Consider the following 17,816-nt stretch of genomic DNA (forward strand, 5'->3'; position numbering starts at 1 on the left):
GAGATAAAAAGAGAGGCACAGAGAAAGAGATAGAGGTACAGAATGTGCTGCTCTCAGATATCCTAGAATAATCTAGTACATACTGTGGTAGGATGAGAAGGTAGACAAGGCCGAACAAGGCAGCTAGAATTAGAGAGAGGACCACGGCGCTGGTGAAGTACTCATCATGGAGCTGGTGGTACTGGCAGAGCAACCAAAGAGAGGGATGTCTCAGATTAAATAATGATTAAAGCATCTTCTGGGTGCTACGTCTATCAAAACGTCTGATTCAAAGGTCATTCCTTACGTTGCAATGTTTGCGTGTGTATGTCTGTGCATGTCTGTTGTAAGTGTAGTATAGTTACTCACCCTCCGCTCGCGCTCAGAGCACTTATACATGAGCGTGAGGAAGTTGAGGTCAGCTGTGTCTGACTCGGTCTGCCTCGCCTCGATGAGACGACCAATGTAGCGGTTGACCCGCGTTCCCGGGCTGGCCTGGGTCACGTTAGCCGACATCGATGTCCGGTTCCGCAGCTTCTCTGGAGCCGTCCGCAGGGCCCTCCGCTGTGGCACAGAATTGTGGGAAACGGAATCCTGACTTAACTATGTTTAGAGGGTTTTATACCAGCTGTTCAAAACAATGGGGCACGGAGGAAATAGATTGCTGGGCCTCTACTGTCCACTGTTGGGTATCATTGTGGGTGAGAGAAAGTTTATACTTAACAACAAACACCAAAATTCACCATGGAGTAAGAAGTTCTCAAATCTTTAATAGTTCTCAAATCTTTAAATGTGAGCAAGGGAAATCAAACAAAGTCAATCCTTGTGGTTGACTTGACTTCACATGAATTGATAAGGGGCATCAACATATTAAATGCTCATCTTCACACAACAAACCAAACATAAATGATTTACTCCACAGTTAACATTGATTCTCTGACCCCAACTGAACCCCCTTTTCTTGATAGTTCTTTGGAAGCGTCATTATTGTACAGTAGGCTATGTGGAGCAGCAGAGCAAAAGCAGTGATTTGACACCAGAGAGAATGAGGACGTGCCCCAAACGGTGCTCTTCGTGGTGATCTACTTTTGACTTGCAGTGTACTATATAGGGCACAGGGTGCCATTTGGGATGTAGCCTGATTGAGTCTTCCTGGATGAAAGAAGAAAGCCAGTGAGCTGTACAGACTGAGGCCCATCAGCATCACAGCGTGAGAGACAGTGGGTAAGCGAGGAGCGGCTGAAAAGAGTGGCTTCATAAATGGGGATGGGGGATGGGGCGACAGAACGAATGAGGACGGTTGAGGAAGGTTAACAAACACACACCCCACTGACTTCATCCTCATCACCCCTCACTTTCTCTCGGCTGCTTTGGGGGCGTGTGTGCATTGATTACGCTAATTAGTGTTTCCGTGGCTGTGTTGTAAGCCTGTCTCTCACCCCTTTCCTCTCCCGTCGCCCTCTCGCTTTCCCTCTAGTCTCTCTCTTTAGTCTCTCCATCTCCCACCCTGCATGTGACCCAATTGTTTGGAGATGGTCCGAGGAGCATAGGACACTCATCACATCATACACCCACGGCTGCTCCGAGCGCACTCATCCTTTCACTCCTTCCTCGTCTCCCATCTCCCACTCTCCCTCTCCCTCTCTCTCCGAGTTCATTTGTCATTTCCGACAGCCTGGAGAGAGTATGTGTGTGTGTGTGTGTGTGGCCTGAATCTGAATATCTCAGTCTGTGTCGAGTATATTTTAACTTCACTCCAATCCCCTCTCTTTTGAAAGCTATGTTTACATGCTTTCATCCAGGGTTCTCACAAGCATCAGAGCTCTGTGACATATTATATAAATGCAACCACAGAGATTCTTATGCCCTTTACAGAATGATTGTACTAAGTTTGATGTTTTTATCTGAAAGGGCGAGATTTCTTTTGGCTCTTATCCGCTGCATTACATCTCCTTTCCCACACACACCTACACAGACCTGAGTATCGGGATTTAAATATCCTGAGCCAGAGTTGAACTGAAGCCAGACTTCAGGATATCTTTACAGGGACATAAGGTCAAGGTAACACACTGACAATCAGCCATATTACCAAAGGAATTGAAAGTAAACTGATGAAGGTCAACAAAGTCTGGTTGGTTGGGAAGCACACATTGCACGCAGACAAGTACACGCACATGCATGCTCACACACACGTACACATGTATGTACACATGTACACACACATACCTTCTCCCTTTGTCTCTACATTCCCTTACACACACACACACACACACACACACAAACAGACACTCAAAGATCTTACCTTGTCACCGTCCTCACAGTTCATGGCATTTGAGAAGGGGATCTCAGCCTTAAACATCTTCCTACAGTGCATGAGCTGCACAAGCAAGTAGCAAACCGTCTTAAACTTCATCTTTTTGGCAGGCTTTATATCCGATAGAATCAATCCTGGGAATATCTGTCAACAAACAAGCAGTGAGAGCAGGGATTAGGATACACACTATGATACATACTTACAGGAAATGTACTGTAGATACACGTCATACGTTCACGGATAACTACGTTTTCGTCTCAGATTACAGTACACAAACACATGCACACAAACACCAACTCTCCCTACTGCGCCTCTTCTCGGTCTCTTCTCTTTGATGAAGCAGAGCTGTCGGCTCGTCTATCAAGAGGATTAACCGAGCATGTGTTTCAAATGGCACCCTATTTCCTATTTAGTGCACTACTTCAAAAAGGAATTCTCTAAATAGAGAGCCATTTGGGACGTAACCTTAGTCAAGTGTCCCGCATCTGACAGAGGAGGAGAGCAGAAGAGGCCTGGATGGCTAAACGGCCCCCCGGAGACAATAGTGACACTACTGTGAAGGTTCACATAAGGATCCACATAAAGCTCTTACATAATCTGAAACCTGACGGACAACAACGCAACAACAACAAAACAATCATACACTCATCTCTCCTTGCTTGTGGATTTATTAACCAACGTCTCTGCTAAAGAGCCTTGGTTGTTTATCTTCCGTTTTTCCGCACCTCACCAGAGTGTGCATTGTGCATTTCTTTACAGTGTACCAGATGAATAGCCAAGCAGCGCTGGATAAATACACAGGCATCAGGAAGTTAGACCCCCTCTCCAGACCGAATAAAGTCTGCAGGGTATGAGAAGGGGATAGCAGGAGAGGAGAGATGATTATGAACTGACATGGATATAAGAATGCTGCTAGTGGCACATCTGTTGGAGATGTGAAGACTAGAAGGGGATGGGGCGGGGGGGGGGGGGTCGTGTGTGTGTGTGTGTGTGTGTGTGTGTGTGTGTGTGTGTGTGTGTGTGTGTGTGTGTGTGTGTGTGTGTGTGTGTGTGTGTGTGTGTGTGTGTGTGTGTGTTGCTGCCACAGGCTGTTGACAAGACAGTGTCAGAGCTGAGGCCAAACATCAGGGAGACTGTAAGGGAACCCATCGGATCTGAACAACCGTGACTGAGTGACAACTCAATGAAAAACATACCCAACACTTTCTACAATAAACACAGCATGTTGAACATGTAGGCCTACAGTAGTACAGGACTGAAATACTGTTCAGTTCAGACCGATTATGTTTCACCTTATGTTGAAAACGAAAGTTAATGAGAGGTTAAGTCTTTTTTAAATCTGGACTACATTTAACAGGTAGGTTCCTTTAAAATGTATTATCTGTCCGTTCTAGCAGTCAAACTACATCTGTCCACATACAGTATGACCAAGGTTATGTCCAGTACTATATATCAAAGTTACTTCAGCATAGACCAGCATACATTTCAAGCTGGTCAATGCTGGTCTATGCTGGTCAGTGCAGGTCAGACGCTAGTCAAGCTGGTCTGACCAGAATGGTCTAACTCAGGGGTCTCCAACAGGTAGTGTAGCTCGCAGCTAACCTACTGTATGAGTAACTCACCAATCGATTTTTAAAGTATACAGGACAAAAATATGAACACAACATGCAACAATTTCAAAGATTTTACTGAGTTACAGTTCATATAAGGAAATCAGTCAATTGAAATACATAAATTAGGCCCCAATCTATAGATTTCACATGACTTGTCAGGGGCACAGCCATGGGTGTGGGCTTTATTACAGATAGAAATACTCCTCAGTTTCATCAGCTGTCCAGGTGGCTGGTCTAAGACTATCCCGCAGGTAAAGAAGCCGGATGTGAAGGTCCTGGGCTGGTGTGGTTACACATGGTCTGCGGTTGTGAGGCCGGTTGGACATAATGCCAAATTCTCTATAAAGACATTGGAGGTGGCTTATGGTAGAGAAATGAACATTAAATGCTCCAGCAAACGTTCTGGTGACATTCCTGCAGTCAGCATGCCAATTGCACGCTCCTTCAAAACTTGAGACATCTGTAGCATTGTGTTGTTTGATAAAACTGCACATTTTAGAGTGGCCTTTTATTGTCCCCGGCATAAGTTCTTGGCAAAGGAGAAATGCTCACTAACAAGGATGTAAACAAATTTGTGCACAAAATGAGAGAAATACGCTTTTTGTGTGTATGGAACATTTCTGGGATCTTTGATTTCAGCTCATGAAATATGAGACCAACATTTTACATGTCGAGTTTATATTTTTGTTCAGTATACATAAATGTTTTCATGTGTTCCATCGCAAACTGTGATAAACAGAAAGGCTTCCGGCTACTACCCAATTAATGTCACATTGACATTATCCCACCCCTGGCTAGCCACTATTCTATTTAAAAGGCCAAATGTAACATAATATCTGCCCATTAAATTCCAGCAATATTTCCCTTCTGTCTGTTTGGTGTGTGCGTTTGTCTGCTCTGTACGTAGCCAGTTAGCATTGCTAATGTTACCGTCTTTTGGGTAGTTAAAGACTTTCCCCAAAAACCTTCGGCAAAGTAGGCTTACCTGACCATACCACATCATGATTATTTATTTGTATAAATTGAGTGGTGATTGTTTAGCAAACCCTGCCATGATGTGCTGCAGCAGTAGGCCTAACAGCAGAAACCCCACATCCTCTCTTGTTGGATGCACAATCAAAGGGAAAATACACTCAAACATCTAAAAAATTTTTCCCCCAGATCTCAAGAATTGTCCTCTGATGTGATTTAAGCATTGACATGGACTGAGAACATACATTTCGTTGTTTGTCTACTAATAATTTTAATATTGAATAAAAAAAATGAAACCAGGGAAAATAAAGCTCAGGAAACTAATTTTATGAGGCCCTTTTAGAGTGGTTTATTAACCACTATTTTATCAGGCATATTAACAGAAAACACATCTCTTTCACATCAAGGACCTGGGGGAAGAGTTGCAGGGTAGAGGAGAAGAGAAGAATGTGCCTATTTGAAAGCTATGCCATTTTTTTAACAGCCCAACTAACAGATTGGAATAGTTTAGAAAAATGTATGTTATTTATCTTTGTGTAGCATAAGATTGATTAATTAATCAATCAATCAATCAATGTGCAGTTGACGTCGGAAGTTTACATACACCTTAGCCAAACATATTTAAACTCAGTTTCTCACAATTACTGACATTTAATCCTTGTAACAATTTCTGACATTTAATCCTTGTAAAAATTCCCTGTCTTAGGTCAGTTAGGATCACCACTTTATTTTAAGAATGTGACATGTCAGAATAATAGTGGAGAAAATGATTTATTTCAGCTTTTATTTCTTTCATCACATTCCCAGTGGGTCAGAGGTTTACACACACTCAATTAGTATTTGGTAGCATTGCCTTTAAATTGTTTAACGTGGATCAAACATTTCAGCCTTCCACAAGCTTCAATATATCCACATAATTTTCCTCCCTCATGATGCCATCTATTTTGTGAAGTGCACCAGTCCCTCCTGCAGCAAAGCACCCCCACAACATGATGCTGCCACCCCCGTGCTTCACGGTTGGGATGGCGTTCTTCGGCTTGCAAGCCTCCCCCTTTTTCTTTCAAACATAACGATGGTCATTATTGCCAAACAGTTCTAATTTTGTTTCATCAGACCAGAGGACATTTCTCCAAAAAGTACAATCTTTGTCCCTATGTGCAGTTGCAAACCATAGTCTGTCTTTTTTATGGCGGTTTTGGAGCAGTAGCTTCTTCCTTGCTGAGCGGCCTTTCAGGTTATGTTGATATTGGACTCGTTTTACTGTGGATATAGATACTTTTGTAAGTGTTTCCTCCAGCATCTTCACAAGGTCCTTTGCCGTTGTTCTGGGATTGATTTGCACTTTTCGCACCAAAGTACGTTCATCTCTAGGAGACAGAACACGTCTCCTTCCTGAGCGTTATGACAGCTGCGTGGTCCCATGGTGTTTATACTTGCGTACTATTGTTTGTACAGATGAACGTGGTACCTTCAGGCGTTTGGAAATTGCTACCAAGGATGAACCAGACTTGTGGAGGTCTACAATTTTTTTCTGAGGTCTTGGCTGATTTATTTTGATTTTCCTATGATGTCAAGCAGAGGCATTAAGTTTGAAGGTAGGCCTTGAAATACATCCACAGGTACACCTCCAATTGACTCAAATGATGTCAATTAGCCTATCAGAAGCTTCTAAAGCCATGACATAATTTACTGGAATTTTTTTCAAGCTGTTTAAAGGCACAGTCAACTTAGTGTATGTAAACTTCTGACCCACTGGAATTGTGAAACAGTGAATTATAAGTTAAATAATCTGTCTGTAAACAATTATTGGAAAATTGACTTGTGTCATGCACAAAGTAGATGTCCTAACCGACTTGCCAAAACTATAGTTTGTTAACAAGAAATGTGTGGAGTGGTTGAAAAACAAGTTTTAATGACTCCAACCTAAGTGTATGTAAACTCCGACTTCAACTGTACATTCAAAAACACAGATATTGAAATGAACAATTAAAAAAAATCTAACTGCAATAGAGCATGCTGGAAAATACAATAATGATGGGCGTAGTTTTGGAGACTAGCAAAATCTTAAGACTTGGGAGTCAACCTCGCTTGGGATTTGAACTCACAACCTCTTGGTTTCCACAACCTGAATTTCCTGCTCCGCCACTGGTTCTGTGGGTATCATAAAGATTGTTAAAAGATTAGAACCGATAAACAATCTGTAATTTGTCCCTGTAGGCCAGAGATCATCAACTAGATTCAGCCTTGTGACGATTATTTTTTGAGCGGATGGTCAGTGGTCCAGAACATAATTACAAATGATTTGTGGACTGCAAATTGACAGCAAGAAACAGATATAATATTTGACTACAACATAATAATTTCAAACCTTGCTTACATTTGTATATGATCTCATACAGTATATCTCCATTATGCGTGGGAATACTTTGGAACAGAGTTCCAAAATGTAAATCAGTTGGAGCTGATTTGCTGGTGTCTTATGTCCAACCATCCAAAAATGTAATTCAAAAAACACATTTGCTCAGAAAACTTGAGGGGCCAAATAAAATCACCCACGGGCCAAATCCGGCTCCCGAACCGCCAGTTGGGGAACCCTGCTGTAGAGGAACCCTTTGAGTCCCATTTAGAACCCTCTCTGAAGAACCCTCTAATTCTAGGCAAAACCAATGACAGGTTCTACAGTTATACTTATAGGATAATTCAGATGTGCTTATTGCACACTTAAAAATTAACAGTAATTTCACAGTAAGTTACTAGCTACTGAGTTGCAGTACAAATACAGTATTTTTACAGTTAAATTAAGGTCTCATTGTTGTAAAATGACTTGTTTTTTACCTTACTTTCACTGAACTTTGAAATGTAGGTAAAATCAAGTTATTGGTCACATGAACATATTCAGCAGATGCTATGGCATGTGTAGCGAAATGCTTGTGTTCCTAGCTCCAACAGTGCAAGAGTATCTAACAATTCACAACAATCTAAAAGTAAAAGAATGGAATTAAGAAATATATAAATATTAGATCAAGCAATGTCGGAAGTGGCTTTGACTAAATACAGTAGAATAGAATACAGAATATACATATGAGATGAGTAAAGCAGTATGTAAACATTAAAGTGACTAGTTGCAGGTGTAGTGACTAGTGTTCCATCATTAAAGTGGCCAGTGATTCCAAGTCTATTTAAACTCAGCAAAAAAAAGAAACGTCCTCTCAATGTCAACTGCGTTTATCTTCAGCACACTTAATCTGTGTAAATATTTGTATGAACATAAGATTCAACAACTGAGACATAAACTGAACAAGTTCCACAGACATGTGACTAACAGAAATTGAATAATGTGTCCCTGAACAAAGGAAGGGGGGGGGGGGGGGGTCAAAATCAAAAGTAACAGTCAGTATCTGGTGTGGCCACCAGCTGCATTAAGTACTGCAGTGCATCTCCTCCTCATGGACTGCACCAGATTTGCCTGTTCTTGCTGTGAGATGTTACCCCACTTTTCCACCAAGGCACCTGCAAGTTCCCGGACATTTCTGGGGGAATGGCCCTAGCCCTAACCCTCCGATGCAACAGGTCCCAGATGTGCTCAATGGGATTGAGATCCGGGCTCTTTGCTGGCACTGGCAGAACACCGACATTCCTGTCTTGCAGGAAATCACGCACAGAACGAGCAGTATGGCTGGTGGTATCGTCATGCTGGAGGGTCATGTCAGGATGAGCCGGCAGGAAGGGTACCATCTGAGGGAGGAGGATGTCTTCCCTGTAACGCACAGCATGGAGATTGCCTGTAATGACAACAAGCTCAGTCCAATGATGCTGTGACACACCGCCCCAGACCATGACGGACCCTCCACCTCCAAATCGATCCCGATCCCGCTCCAGAGTACAGGCCTTGGTGTAACGCTCATTCCTTCGACGATAAACGCGAATCCGACCATCACGCCTGGTGAGACAAACCACGACTCGTCAGTGAAGAGCCCTTTTTTGCCAGCCCTGTCTGGTCCAGCGACGGTGGGTTTGTGCCCATAGGCGACGTTGTTGCCGGTGATGTCTGGTGAGGATCTGCCTTACAACAGGCCTACAAGCCCTCAGTCCAGAAAGTCTGAGCACTGATGGAGGGATTGTGCATTCCTGGTGTAACTCGGGCAGTTGTTGTTGCCATCCTGTACCTGTCCCGCAGGTGTGATGTTCGGATGTACCGATCCAGTGCAGGTGTTGTTACACGTGGTCTGCCACTGTAATGACAATCAGCTGTCCATCCTGTCTGCCTGCAGCACTGTCTTAGGCGTCTCACAGTATGGACATTGCAATTTATTGCCCTGGCTACATCTGCAGTCCTCATGCCTCCTTGCAGCATGCCTACGGCACGTTCACACAGATGAGCATGGACCCTGGGCATCTTTCTTTTGTTTTTCAGAGTCAGTAGAAAGGCATCTTTAGTGTCCTAAGGTTTCATAACTGTGACCTTAATTGCCTGCCGTCTGTAAGCTGTTAGTGTCTTAACGACTGTTCCACAGGTGCATGTTCATTAATTGTTTGTTTCATTGAACAAGCATGGGAAAGTGTTTAAACCCTTTACAATGAAGATCTGTGAAGATATTTGGATTTTTACGAATTATCTTTGAAAGACAGGGTCCTGAAAAGGGGCCGTTTCTTTTTTTGCTGAGTTTATATAAAGGCAGCAGCCTCTAAGGTGCAGGGTTGAGTAACCGGGTGCAAGCCGACTAGTGATGGCTATTTAACAGTCTGATAGAAGCCGTTTTTCAGTCTCTCGGTCCCTGCTTTGATGCATCTATACTGACCTCGCCTTCTGAATGACAGCGGGGTGAACAGGCCATGGCTCGGGTGGTTGATGTCTGTGATATTCTTTTTGGCCTTCCTGTGAAGGCCATTGGGGGCAATGTGCTGGCGTGGGCTCATTAGCATATTTGGGGGCATGGTCTAAAATACGTTGTATTTGTGCCAACCATTAGTGGAAGTGTTGTACTAGTTTAAGTGGTTTCATTGTTATGCTGAGCATCTCATTTTTCCACTCCAAATTCTACAATCAAGAGCTGCACTGTTAAGCTGTTACTGTGGATTTTCCAGTTACTTTAAAGGCAGTTGGTCATTGGGATGTTCATGTTCAATTTTCAATCATTTACTGTCAGCTTGCTGCAAATAGTTATTGTAAAATTCACAATAACTGACTGTGGCTGATGTCTGTCATGTTCACTGACCTGATGGTGTGACAGAAAGATCAGTTTGTTGCCAACCAAGAGGTTGAGGCCAGGTGAGGCTGGAGCCCAAGTGTGCTCACCACAAAGAAAGCTTATAACAACTACTAAGCTATCAGAAAAGTTCAGTGAAGGTACAGTGAGCTACTGCCAGTGAGTTGCCACTGAGTTGCTTGCGGTTACTGGCTCTTACATGACTGAACTTTACAGCTGGTTGCCAATTAGGTAAAGCAAATTCACAGCAAGTAACTTCCATTAAGGTACTGCTAAATGCACAGTAACCTCTTAACAGTGCAGCTCATATGCCCTCACAAAGATTGCAGAACTGACAGTGTTAAGAGGTGCTCAACCTTTGACAACATAGGCATCAACCACTTCCACTGACAGTTGGTACAAATAACCATTTTTGCCCCCAAATATGCTAATTAGACCACCCCACCGGTACATTGCCCCCACCTATATTTCAAAGCGCATTGATGATTGTACCTTATATTCAAAATATTGAGTGGAAAAAGTGCCTGGATTAGGACCTGCGCCGCTTCCTGTGTGAGGTAGGGTCGTTCTTAACAGATGTTGTAGAGCATGAACCTGCAGGAGCAAGTCACTGCTTTGATGTTTGCATTGTCATGCCAAGGTTCTTTTCACTCTGGGCAGGCAACACCGGAGTTATCAACCGTGATGGAGAGGTCTTTGATCGGACAGACATACCCCGGGAGGAAGAGCAGCTCAATCTTGTCGAGGTTGAGCTTGAGATAGTGGGCCGACATCCAAGCTGAGATATCTGCCAGGCACGCAGAGATGTGTCACCACCTGGGTGTCAGAAGGGGGAGGGGGGTTGTAGTTGAGTGTCATCCGCATAGCAATGATAGGAGATGACAGAGCCGAGTTACTTGGTGTATAGACAGAAGAGGAGATGGCCTAGAACCGAGCCCTAGGGGACACCAGTAGTAAGAGTACGTGGTGCAGACACAGATCCTCTCCATGTCATCTGGTAGAAGCGGCCTGCCAGGTACGATGCAATCCAAAAGTGTGCAGAGCCTGAGACTCCCAGAGGAGGGTCTGATGGCTCATGGTGTTGAAGGCAGCAGATAGATCTAGGAGGATGAGAACAGAGGAGAGGGTCAACTTTGGCAGTGCAGAGAGCCTTAGTGACAGAGAAAAGCAGTCTAGGTTGAGTGACCCGTCTTGAAGCCTGACTGGTTTGGTCTGAGAGAGATAACGAGAGAGTTGATCAGAGACAGTACATTCAAGAAAATAAAGGGATACAGGTCTATAGTTTGACGTCAGATGAGTCGAGTCTGGGTTTCTAGTGGAGGGAACCATCTCGGGCCATTTTGAAGTCAGGGGGGACGCAGCCAGTGGTAAGGGATGAAGGGAGGGGATGGGGTCGAGCAGGCAGGTTTTCGGGCGGCCAGACCTCCCTAGTCGCAGGATTTCATCTGGGGTGTGGGGGGAGGTCAAGGCGTAGGGTAGTTCTGTGTGAGTGGGACCAGTGGACTCAATAGGCTGAGTGAATGAGTAGAGGATGTCGTCAACCTTCTTTTCAAAGTGGTTGACGAAGTCGTCCGCAGAGAGGTAGGAGGGAGAAGGTAGAAAATAATTTCCTAGGATTAGAGGCAGAAGATTGAAATTCAGAGTGATATAAAGTGGCTTTAGCAGCAAATACTGAGGAAGAGAAGGTAGAGAGGAGGGAGTGAAAGGATGATAAGTCCTCAAGAAGTTTAGTTTTCATCCATTTTCGCTTAGCTGCTTGCAGCCCTGTTCTGTAAGCTTTTAATGAATCACTCAGCCACGGAGCAGGAGGGGAGAGCCAAGCCAGCCAGGAGGAAAGGGGACAGTGTGAGGAGTCAAATGATGCGGAAAGAGAGAAGAGTAGGGTCGAAGAGGCAGAATCAGGAGGGAGAATGATTTATCAGAAGGGAGAGATGATAGGATAGAAGAGGAGAGTAGTGGGAGAGAGTGAAGATTGCAATGGCATATGACCATCTTAGTGGCTAGGGTTGGAGGAGGGTTGGAGGAAAGGGAGACAGAAAAGGAAACAAAGTAGTGATCAGAGACAAGGGGGGGCAAGGGGAAAGAAATTAGTCAAAGGCAGACGTCAGGAGGTTGAATTCACCAAGTATAGTGGTGAGCCATCAGGAAATTAGCTTATCAAGGTGTCAAGCTCATTGAGGAACTCTCCAAGGCTAACTGATGGGCGATAGATGACAACTATGTTAAGCTTGAGTGGACAAGTGACAGCATGGAATTCAAATGAACAGATGGACAGGTGAGGGAGAAAAGAGAATCTCCAGTTAGGAGAAATTAGTAGCCTTGTGCCACTACCGCAACGACCAGATGCTCTCAGACTATGAGAGAAAACGTAGTCAGATGAAGAGAGCAGCTAGATTAGCAGTGTTCTCTGGGGTGAGCCATGTCTCCATCAGGGCCAAAAAGTCAAGGGACTGAAGGGCAGCATAGGCTGAAATGAACTCGACGTTCTTAACCGCAGATCAGCAGTTCCAAATGCTGCTAGAGACCCAGAATTCCACATGGTTTGTGCGCGCAGGGTACACTAAATTAGAAGGGTTGCAGCCAAGGGGTGGGAGCGTCTGTAAAGCCTACAGGGAGAGGAGTGAACAGGTATAAAAAAAAACACACAGTTACAAACGAGCAAAATGAGATCAGAAAAAATAACTAGGTAAGATACTCAAGTGAGAGAGCAGTGTGGAGCCTTCTCTCTCTTCTTTCTTTCTTTCCTCTAAGAAACTTCTTTGTTTCGGTGACGGCCTTACTGACACAACCACCGCTTTGAACTGCCATTGAGAAAACAGGGGAGACTGAAGTACTAACACTAATTGCTAGTTGCCTAGCAGAGGTGAAGAGCACACCTCCCTGTACTAATTGCTGATTGCCTAGGAGAGGAGAAACCACTCCCCCTTCAAAACAACCACTGATTACCAAAACAAGTCACAAATTGCCCTGCCCTTTGATCCTGGTTGATGTGTCAACAATCACCTGCAAGTTAGTTTGACTTATATAGGCACATTCTTCTCTCTCATCAACCCTACAACTCTTTCCCAGATCCTCTGTGTACAAGATATGTGTTTTCTATTAATATAACTGATAAAATAATGGTTAATAAGCAAATCTAATAGCACCCCATAAAATTTGTTTTCTCTGTTTTATTTTTCTTGATTTAGGATTTTTTATTCAATATAAATATTACAATTATTAATAGACAAACAACGAAAATGCATGTTCTGAGTGCACGTCAACGCTTAAATCACATCAGAAGACAATTCTTGAGGTCTTCGAAAAAAGTAACACATTTACATTTTTACATTTTTACATTTTAGTCATTTAGCAGACGCTCTTATCCAGAGCGACTTACAGTAGTGAATGCATACATTTCATACAATTCATACAATTATATACATTTTTTTTTTCTGTGCTGGCCCCCCGTGGGAATCGAACCCACAACCCTGGTGTTGCAAACACCATGCTCTACCAACTGAGCTACAGGGAAGGCTGTTTAAACTAATCCAATATGTTAGTTGGACTTGCACCCGTTACTGAAATCGTTGTTTCAGTTTACATGGTTTAGGTAGTATCATTCATTCATCTTTCAAACTCTGGCAGCCATTCTGAATTGTGGGTGAATATAACTTCCAATTGTTGGATATCCCCACTCAGGCTGGATTCTAATAGGAATTAGAAATCATTGGTCAGCAGTTTTCAAAACCAAGCGAAGGCTGGTCACCAGCGAAGACACAACGAAGACTGGTCACCAGCAAAAACACAACGAAGGCTGGTCACCAGCAAAAACACAACGAAGACTGGTCACCAGCAAAAACACAACGAAGGCTGGTCACCAGCAAAAACACAACGAAGGCTGGTCACCAGCAAAAACACAACGAAGGCTGGTCACCAGCAAAAACACAACGAAGACTGGTCACCAGCAAAAACACAACGAAGGCTGGTCACCAGCAAAAACACAACGAAGACTGGTCACCAGCAAAAACACAACGAAGGCTGGTCACCAGCAAAAACACAACGAAGGCTGGTCACCAGCAAAAACACAACGAAGACTGGTCACCAGCAAAAACACAACGAAGGCTGGTCACCAGCAAAAACACAACGAAGACTGGTCACCAGCAAAAACACAACGAAGGCTGGTCACCAGCAAAAACACACGAACGTCAAACGAAGGCTGGTCACCAGCAAAAACACAACGAAGGCTGGTCACCAGCAAAAACACAACGAAGACTGGTCACCAGAAAAAACACAACGAAGGCTGGTCACCAGCAAAAACACAACAAAGGCTGGTTACCAGCAAAAGCACAACAAAGGCTGGTCACCATGTCTATGCTGTTTTTTTCAGCAGGGTACACACATATACTGTACTGTACACACATGCAAAAACTCTCGATCATCCTCTCTCATGCAGAAGATTTCCCATATTGTACACACACATGCACGCACACACACACACACAAACACGCAGCCCTGACCTTCCGTCGGTGAGATGGTACAATGAAGAAGGTCTCGATCTGGTGTTTGAGGAGGAAGGCGTTTCTCTCGTGGCCGTTGCCAGGTTCTACCTCATAGTCTCCATTCAGGGAGTCCAGGGTCGCCTTGGTGATGTGGACCTTCCTGGTGGAGAAGGAGAAACACAGAGTCAGCATCATGTGGTGCTGCCTACTGCCGTTGTGCCTTCAAGCAAGGTACTTAACCACTAATTGCTCCAGAGGCTGTGTTGTGTGTCAGATTGGGTACTGTGAAAGCAAATGGCATGGCATGGTGATAACTCGTACTAACCCAGGCAGTCCCCCTGCCTCCATCACGTTGGCCAGTGTGACGTCGTTGGACCACACGTCATACTGCCACTTCCTCAGTCCCAGGACCCCACACAGCACCCGGCCCGTGTGGAGACCCACACGCATGTTCAGATTCACCTCCGTGGCCTCCGCTACTGATCTGCAGGAGTATGAGAAGGGTAATTACAATATTATATAATTGACACCACGTGTGTGATTGTGGGCCAGAGTTTGTGTGTGTGTGCGCCAAGTGCCTACAGTGGGGGGAATTTTTTTTTTATCCCCTGCTGATTTTGTACATTTGCCCACTGACAAAGAAAGGATCAGTCTATAATTTTAATGGTAGGTTTATTTGAACAGTGAGAGACAGAATAACAACAAAAATATCCAGAAAAACGCTTGTCAAAAATGTTATAAATTGATTTGCATTTTAATGAGGGAAATAAGTATTTGACCCCCTCTCAATCAGAAAGATTTCTGGCTCCCAGGTGTCTTTTATACAGGTAACGAGCTGAGAATAGGAGCACACTCTTAAAGGGAGTGCTCCTAACCGCAGCTTGTTACCTGTAAAAAAGACACCTGTCCACAGAAGCAATCAATCAATCAGATTCCAAACTCTCCACCATGGCCAAGACCAAAGAGCTCTCCAAGGATGTCAGGGACAAGATTGTAGACCTACACAAGGCTGGAATGGGCTACAAGACCATCGCCAAGCAGCTTGGTGAGAAGGTGATAACATTTGGTGCGATTATTCGCAAATGGAAGAAACACAAAAGAACAGGTAACGAGACACCTGTCTACGCCAATATCCCTTGGCCTGGGGCTCCATGCAAGATCTCACCTCGTGGAGTTGCAATGATCATGAGAACGGTGAGGAATCAGCCCAGAACTACACGGGAGGATCTTGTCAATGATCTCAAGGCAGCTGGGACCATAGTCACCAAGAAAACAATTGGTAAAACACTACACCGTGAAGGACTGAAATCTTGCAGTGCCTGCAAGGTCCCCCTGCTCAAGAATACATATGCATGCCCGTCTGAAGTTTGTCAATGAACATCTGAATGACTCAGAGGACAACTGGTGAAAGTGTTGTGGTCAGATGAGACCAAAATGGAGCTCTTTGACATCAACTCAACTCGCCATGTTTGGAGGAGGAGGAATGCTGCCTATGACCCCAAGGACACCATCTCCACCATCAAACATGGAGGTGGAAACATTATGCTTTGGGGGTGTTTTTCAGCTAAGGGGACAGGACAACTTCACCGCATCAAAGGGACGATGGACGGGGCCATGTACCGTCAAATCTTGGGTGAGAACCTCCTTCCCTCAGCCAGGGCATTGAAAATGGGTCGTGGATGGGTATTCCAGCATGACAATGACCCAAAACACACGGACAAGGCAACAAAGGAGTGGCTCAAGAAGAAGCACATTAAGGTCCTGGAGTGGCCTAGCCAGTCTCCAGACCTTAATCCCATAGAAAATCTGTGGAGGGAGCTGAAGGTTCGAGTTGCCAAACGTCAGCCTCGAAACCTTAATTACTTGGAGAAGATCTGCAAAGAGGAGTGGGACAAAATCCCTCCTGAGATGTGTGCAAACCTGGTGGCCAGCTACAAGAAATGTCTGACCTCTGTGATTGCCAACAAGGGTTTTGCCACCAAGTACTAAGTCATGTTTTGCAGAGGGGTCAAATACTTATTTCCCTCATTAAAATGCAAATCATTTTATAATATTTTTGACATGCGTTTTTCTGGATTTCTTTGTTGTTATTCTGTCTCTCACTGTTCAAATAAACCTACTATTAAAATTATAGACTGATCATTTCTTTGTAAGTGGGCAAACGTACAAAATCAGCAGGGGATCAAATACTTTTGTGTGTGACTGTGTGTATACGGGTTAATGTGTGTGTGCATACTAGGATTGCAAAACTACTGTTAATTTACAACAAAAGTTATCTGAATTTCCTACTGCAATCTATGGTAACTTTGGTAGTTTATACTTTAATAACATTTTTAAAAATGTATTCATATACAGCTTTTGTTTGTTGTATCTATGTCCATATTGTCCATTACATTCTAGTGGATAGACCATATATACGGTTTAAGTGAAAATAGCCTATATAATGAAAAAATCGAATCAAATATGGCATTATTTTCTCTTCCAACAATTTACTTTTTTTCACAACTGCCACGAGTTTGGTGCCAAAACACTTACAACAAAGACATATTGACACAGTAAAATAAATAAAAAAGCTATGATGCAAGGACTGGCCATCCATGATATCGAAATTATGATTTTAACTATGTTTTGAGACTACAATGCCTTGCAAAAACTTGACTTATTCCACATTTTGTTGTGTTACAGCGTGAATTCAAAATTGATTAACCTACACACAATACCCCATAATGATACATTTAACTAATGTTTTTAGAAAATGTTGCTAATTTATTGAAAATGAAATACAGAAATATCTCATTTACATGAGTATTGACACCCCTGATTCAAAACTAAGTCGAAGCAGTCTTTCTGGGTAAGTCTTTAAGAGCTTTGCACATCTGGATTGTACAATATTTGCCTATTCATCTTTTTAAAATTGATCATTGCTAGACAGTCATTTTCAATTCTTGCCATAGATTTTCAAGCCGATTTAAGTCAAAACTGTAACTAGGCCACTCAGGAACATTCAATGTCGTCTTGGTAAGCAACTGCAGGTGTCGATTTAGCCTTGTGTTTTAGGTTATTGTCCTGCTGAAAGGTGAATTTGTCTCCCAGTGTCTGTTGGAAAGAAGACTGAAGCAGGTTTTCCTCTAGGATTTTGAATGTGCTTATAACTCTATTCTGTTTATTTTTATCTTAAGAAAAACTCCCTTGTACTTGCCAATTACAAGCATAACCATAACATGATGCAGCCAGCACCATGCTTGAAAAT

General features: G+C 43.5%; 1 protein-coding gene across 1 annotated transcript in view; it reads right to left on the reverse strand.

The window, feature by feature from the left end:
* The window catches only part of LOC106599721 (adenylate cyclase type 1), a 68,746-nt gene that overhangs the window by 12,967 nt on the left and 37,963 nt on the right, over positions 1–17,816 (reverse strand). Inside the window, exons 6-10 of the mRNA XM_014191020.2 lie at positions 14,892–15,050; positions 14,585–14,726; positions 2,282–2,437; positions 349–543; positions 84–181 (exon numbers count right to left, since the gene is read on the reverse strand). Of these exons, the coding sequence (XP_014046495.1) occupies positions 84–181; positions 349–543; positions 2,282–2,437; positions 14,585–14,726; positions 14,892–15,050 (750 nt within the window). The remainder of the gene's footprint in view (positions 1–83; positions 182–348; positions 544–2,281; positions 2,438–14,584; positions 14,727–14,891; positions 15,051–17,816) is intronic.

Source organism: Salmo salar, chromosome ssa03 (assembly GCF_905237065.1).
Source record: "Salmo salar chromosome ssa03, Ssal_v3.1, whole genome shotgun sequence".
Classification (NCBI taxonomy): Eukaryota; Metazoa; Chordata; class Actinopteri; order Salmoniformes; family Salmonidae; genus Salmo; species Salmo salar.